We start from the raw sequence: 5,009 nt of genomic DNA on the forward strand, positions 1-5,009 counted from the left end.
ACATGAACCTGGCGGTGTTCAGGAGTAAGACGCGCGAGCCATTGGGTGGAGCAGCGGCGTCGCGTGCTGCGGATCACACTCGGTAGGTCGTTAAACGCTGCGCGCGCTTTGGTTGCAGATGCAGGTCGCCGAGTGTGAGCGCGAGGCGGGGGGAAATGGCGAACGGGCGCGGGCGGCGGTGCGCCTCGTGAGGATACAGTAAGACACCGGGAGCTCGAGGACAGACCGGAGCCGGTAAAAGGACCCATGGACGACTCGGAGCCCGCAGAGGACGGCTTACTCGCGGGGTTGCGGTGGAACCGGAGCGCACGGGACCAGGCTCAGCTCAAACACAAAATCCGGGACCTGCCGGGGCTACTCAAGCACGGGCTGCACCTGCGGAAGAAGAGCGTGAGTATTTTCAAACCGACCGCTGTCCGTCCGTCCGTCCGTGTTTTCTGTTGTTGGTGAACATTGACAACGGTTTGTGTGTGTGTGTGTGTGTGTGTTCAACCGTCCGTTTGTCGGTGCTGTGAGGCTGTTTCGTAACCTCGTCACGACTCAGGTGTTTTCATTTCGGTACTGTCGCAGAGGCAGTGTGTGCACGCGTGTGTGTGCGCGTGCGTGCATGCTACATCCATAATAACCAATTGCTGTTGGACATCATACCTTCACACTCCGGTAGTCAAGGCAACATTCCCCCCCCCGCTCCCCCCCAACAGATTCACTACACACACACACACACACACACACACACACACACACACACACACACACACACCTACCTACGCACTAAGAATACACACTTATATGTATTTATATATAGAAATCTGTGTGTAGCTACACAACTTAACACATATTTCCATTATTCATTCATTTGTCAATTGTTTTGATCAACTAACTGATTGATTTAGTCTTTAAAATGTGAAAATGTCCATCAGAAGTTCTGAGAGGTGATTGTTTCTCCCATCCAGCCCTCCGCTTAATCGATGAATCAGCTATTTGACTAATTGTTTCTGCCCTTCTCTGTAGGAACTAATCTCTCTCTTTTATCCGTATCATAACATTCCCAGTCCTAAAATAGGGCAAATTTGTAGATCAGCCATCTGAAATCCGTCTCATGGGTCCTCTGGTTGTGTTTTGTGATGATCGGTCTGCTAAGCAGTGAATGTGTGTGACTCGCTGTGCCCTGATGTGGAACGAACACACCTGACAAGCCAAATATCTGCTCCGAGTGTCAGCTCTGCTCATCTTCATCGTCAGTGGCAGCCAGGAGAAAATGTGTCCCTAAATCCCTCTGTGGGAGTCGGGGGCAGAGTGCCAGGACTTCCAGCCCCAGCGGTGCCAAATGTGATAAAAATATGTAGTGTAAAGCCACTTTGGACGGAGGAGATGAACGCTTTATGTCATGTTACATCTTGTCATTTTAAGTGATGTTTAAAGGACTTAACACTGTGTTCCTTTCACCTGCCTGATTAATACTATTGAATTATCCTGTGGAAACAAATCAACAAAGGTAAACCCTATAATTAGATTTAGAGCAGAATCCAGTCCAGACAAAAACCTGATGATGAAACCGTAAAGAACTGATGAATGAGTGGGTTACTTCTTATTTAACTGTAGCATGTACTGTAACACGTCAGTGATCAAGTGTTGGAATACCGAGGAGACGAAGGAAAAACATGGCGAGTTTTTCATCCTCCCGTCTTCATCTAACTTAGTGCGAGTGTGTGCGTGTGTGCGTGGGTCGGTGAGTGTGATGAGGCGTGGGTAAGTAGTGTAAAGGTATTGCTGTTCTGTGCAGACTGGTTCTGTCTTGACACTGGTAGTTGGCTGTGCGTCACCTGGCGCACACACAAACACTCAAACAGACGCACACTTTGTTTGTGTATGCACATTTAAATTCTCCAAAAAGAGGAGAGAGAGGAACCCCCCTGCACTGTGTGTGAAACCGTGAAAAGAAAACAGTGACTCTGACCACAGCATCTCTCCTGGGTGGACACCTGCACACCTTTTGATCCTTTTTTTTTTTTTTAGTTGATCCATGCAGAATCTTGAGCTATATATTTAGTTTGTTCTAATATTCGAGGTCGTGTAAAAAGTGCAAAACATCTGACATAAGCAGTTTTTCACATTACCTCCTGTGCTTCTTTGATGTCCGCTGACAGCTTATGAAGTGGATTGTTGTGTTGCGCAGAGCCATCTGTCGCCCTTTGGTGCCAGCCTGCAGCAGCCTCACCTTTTGCATTATTCTCTGTTGTGACTTGCTCTGGGATCCAGTTATTAGTCATGTGTTGGCTACAATACGACAGGAGCAGAGAGATTTGCTCAAAGGAACTCTTTACCCACTTTTCAACCTTCACTACGCTCGCCAGGGCGCTTTACGCTGTAGATGTTTACAGTATGTAAAGCCTGGATAGTTTCCTTTCCTCCTCCTCCTCCTCCTCCTCTGCTCAGTCAGGTGTCAGGTTTGAGAGCCACTTATTGGTCAAAGTCACCTAAAAACGTGCATGTGAATTGAACTTGAACCCATTGGGGGTTGGCCAGTTGCACCTGGGCTGGAAGGACAGATGACAGATGAAGGTGATTGGTTGTATTTATTGCTATGGTCACCGGACAGCCTTAAGCCCAAAGTCAGTTTTCTGTGACCTGTTTTACTGTTGCCTGTTAGTTTTGGTTGGTTGGAAGAACCAGAGTATAGGGCAGCAGAGGACACACGGCTCAATATGAACTTTTTACTCCGTGTCCCGCAACTGTTCCAAAGACCCAGACTTTACATCCTTTGTCCCAAATAATGATGAATATAGTAACTGGCATCACTTTATTGACTCACTCTGCTCTGAAGTTCTGCTAGTTGTTTCCTGCATTTATATCTGAGTAGAAAATGTCTTTGGCCACAATCAGTTTTCATTATTCTTTCAGTCATTGGTTCAGTGAGTGCTTTTGTTTTATTTCACTGTTTGATCAATAAAGGCATCACTGCAGTAATGCAGACGGATGGGAATTTACACACTTCTTATCCACAGATACGCTGTACGTTTGAAGTTAAAAAGTAAAAAAAAACCTCCTATAAACGGAGGGGATTAAATGAACTGCTTAAATATTTACAAGCTCAAATGAAGTATTTCCATATAGGCTAATCTAAAGGAACACCCTAATCCAGAGACCTGTAGAGAAAGAATGAGTGCCTGTGTGTGGCACAAGAGAAGAGGGAGAGCTGCGATTACTCTGAGCCGCATGCATGGGAATGAATATAATATATTTATAGGTTTTATAATAAGGTATATTATATATATTAATAGGATATATTTCTCTACTTTTCCACGATGGTCTGTGTAAGTCACTAAATTTGTCGGTAGTCTCTTTTTAGAAAAGTTGCTAAATCTAGCGAAGAAGTCGCCAACACTAGCGCTCACTATGATTTATTTTGTGTTTAAGCTGGTGTGTGACGTAGCATACAGTTACAAACGTTAGACATGTAATAATCAGTTGTTTAATATGTATGTTTGTCCTGTGCAGATGTGTCGTTGCAGTGGCCATTCAATGTGTTTACGTTCTTTAAGGCAAAGGAAATGATGCATGTTGAAAGTAGAGGACTGAAAATATTGAGCAGCATATTTTATCTTTATCTAATCTTAAAACACAGTTAAATCATCCCTACTTTGTTTGTGGTTGCAGTTTCTTTGTATTTCTTTAAATGAAACATGATCCCAGAGTTTTCCTTTTTAAATGTGACCTCTGGATGTAGAAGTACACTGGATGTGACCTTTGGTTGTGAAGTCAAACCTTGTTGTGGAATAAAACTTGAGCACAAACCTAAACTTACAATACTTGAAACCACAAACACTGTATGTAAATGTACTGCAGGCTGCTCCGAATGCATCCTTTCAGGCTGTAAAATGAGATTATCACAGTCATATTGACTTTACCATCACTGTCTTAGAGGACAGTTGATGATATTCCTCAGAAGATGATCTCATTTCTGCATTATACATGCAGCAAAACAGTGGCTTGTGATGTGTTTTTATGTCTGCCAGCAACATTTCTCATCCATAACTGCATTATACATTGAGATTAGAAAGATGAAAGGGCAAGTGAGGAGGAGAGAGAGAGACTCACACACTCACTGTATAAACCTACAACCACTGTATTTAACTGCAAGGATTAGCATAGCTACGTATGCCTATACTACTTCCAAACTTTATTCCCAACTTAAACATGCATTTAAGTTGGGAATACACGTCACATAGACATAAGAGTATATGCACAGTAATTCAAGTGTATGCTCAGAATGAGCAAATGCTAATAAAACCTCAAAGACGCAGAAGGAACAAAGAAAACATGAGCGAAAGACAAACATACAAGTGGAATACATCAGGATATTTATGCCAGTAAACTTTATTTATTTTCATTCAAAATAGTAAATGTTGACAGTATCCTTAAAGTGGATAACAATAAATGAGTTTGATTTCCACTTTAATGTATAATTATTAAAAGTTCTCATCGTATTGATTATATTGACAAAATTAGACACATTTACAAAGCCAGCTCTGGTCTCATAACGTCCATAATATTCTTGTTTGGAGATGCTAATAATGAATCTGCAGATTACTTTCTTGAATAATGAAATAATAGTTTGAGCTCTATTTGTCACTTTAGCTTTAGTAAAAACTGTTGCTGCAGATTTATTCCCTGTTGATGGACGGTGTTGCTAACTGAAATGAGTCTGTTAGAAACGGTAGCGTCGGTGAGCCGTAGGTCATGCGTGTTGGCAGATAGGCGTGGGCTGGCAGGTGGGTTTCTTAGCGGCTTCATTGTGTGTGTGTGTTTGTCTACTTGTTTGTTCCATTGAGCTGTAGCCGCTTTGATGTCTCCATTGTGACTTCCCCGTATGACGGATCTGTCGAGGAGTCGACAGGAGCTTAGTGCGTATGGATGTGACGGAGCCTGCCAACGCAGACCTGCTACAGCTCTTCACTGTGCTCAGCAGCAATCTAATCTGAGAGTAATCCATCTCTCTCTCTCTCTCT

At 43.2% G+C, this 5,009-nt stretch overlaps 1 protein-coding gene across 1 annotated transcript in view; it reads left to right on the forward strand.

The window, feature by feature from the left end:
- The first annotated feature begins 30 nt into the window (after positions 1 to 30).
- rapgef5a (Rap guanine nucleotide exchange factor (GEF) 5a) overlaps positions 31 to 5,009 on the forward strand; it is a 53,933-nt gene continuing 48,954 nt past the window's right edge. The window contains exon 1 of the mRNA XM_035681637.1: positions 31 to 390. Coding sequence (XP_035537530.1) covers positions 247 to 390 — 144 coding nt within the window. The 5' untranslated portion in view covers positions 31 to 246. The remainder of the gene's footprint in view (positions 391 to 5,009) is intronic.

This window comes from Morone saxatilis, unplaced genomic scaffold (genome assembly GCF_004916995.1).
Source record: "Morone saxatilis isolate NCDOM2014 unplaced genomic scaffold, NCSU_SB_2.0 Contig9, whole genome shotgun sequence".
NCBI lineage: Eukaryota > Metazoa > Chordata > Actinopteri > Moronidae > Morone > Morone saxatilis.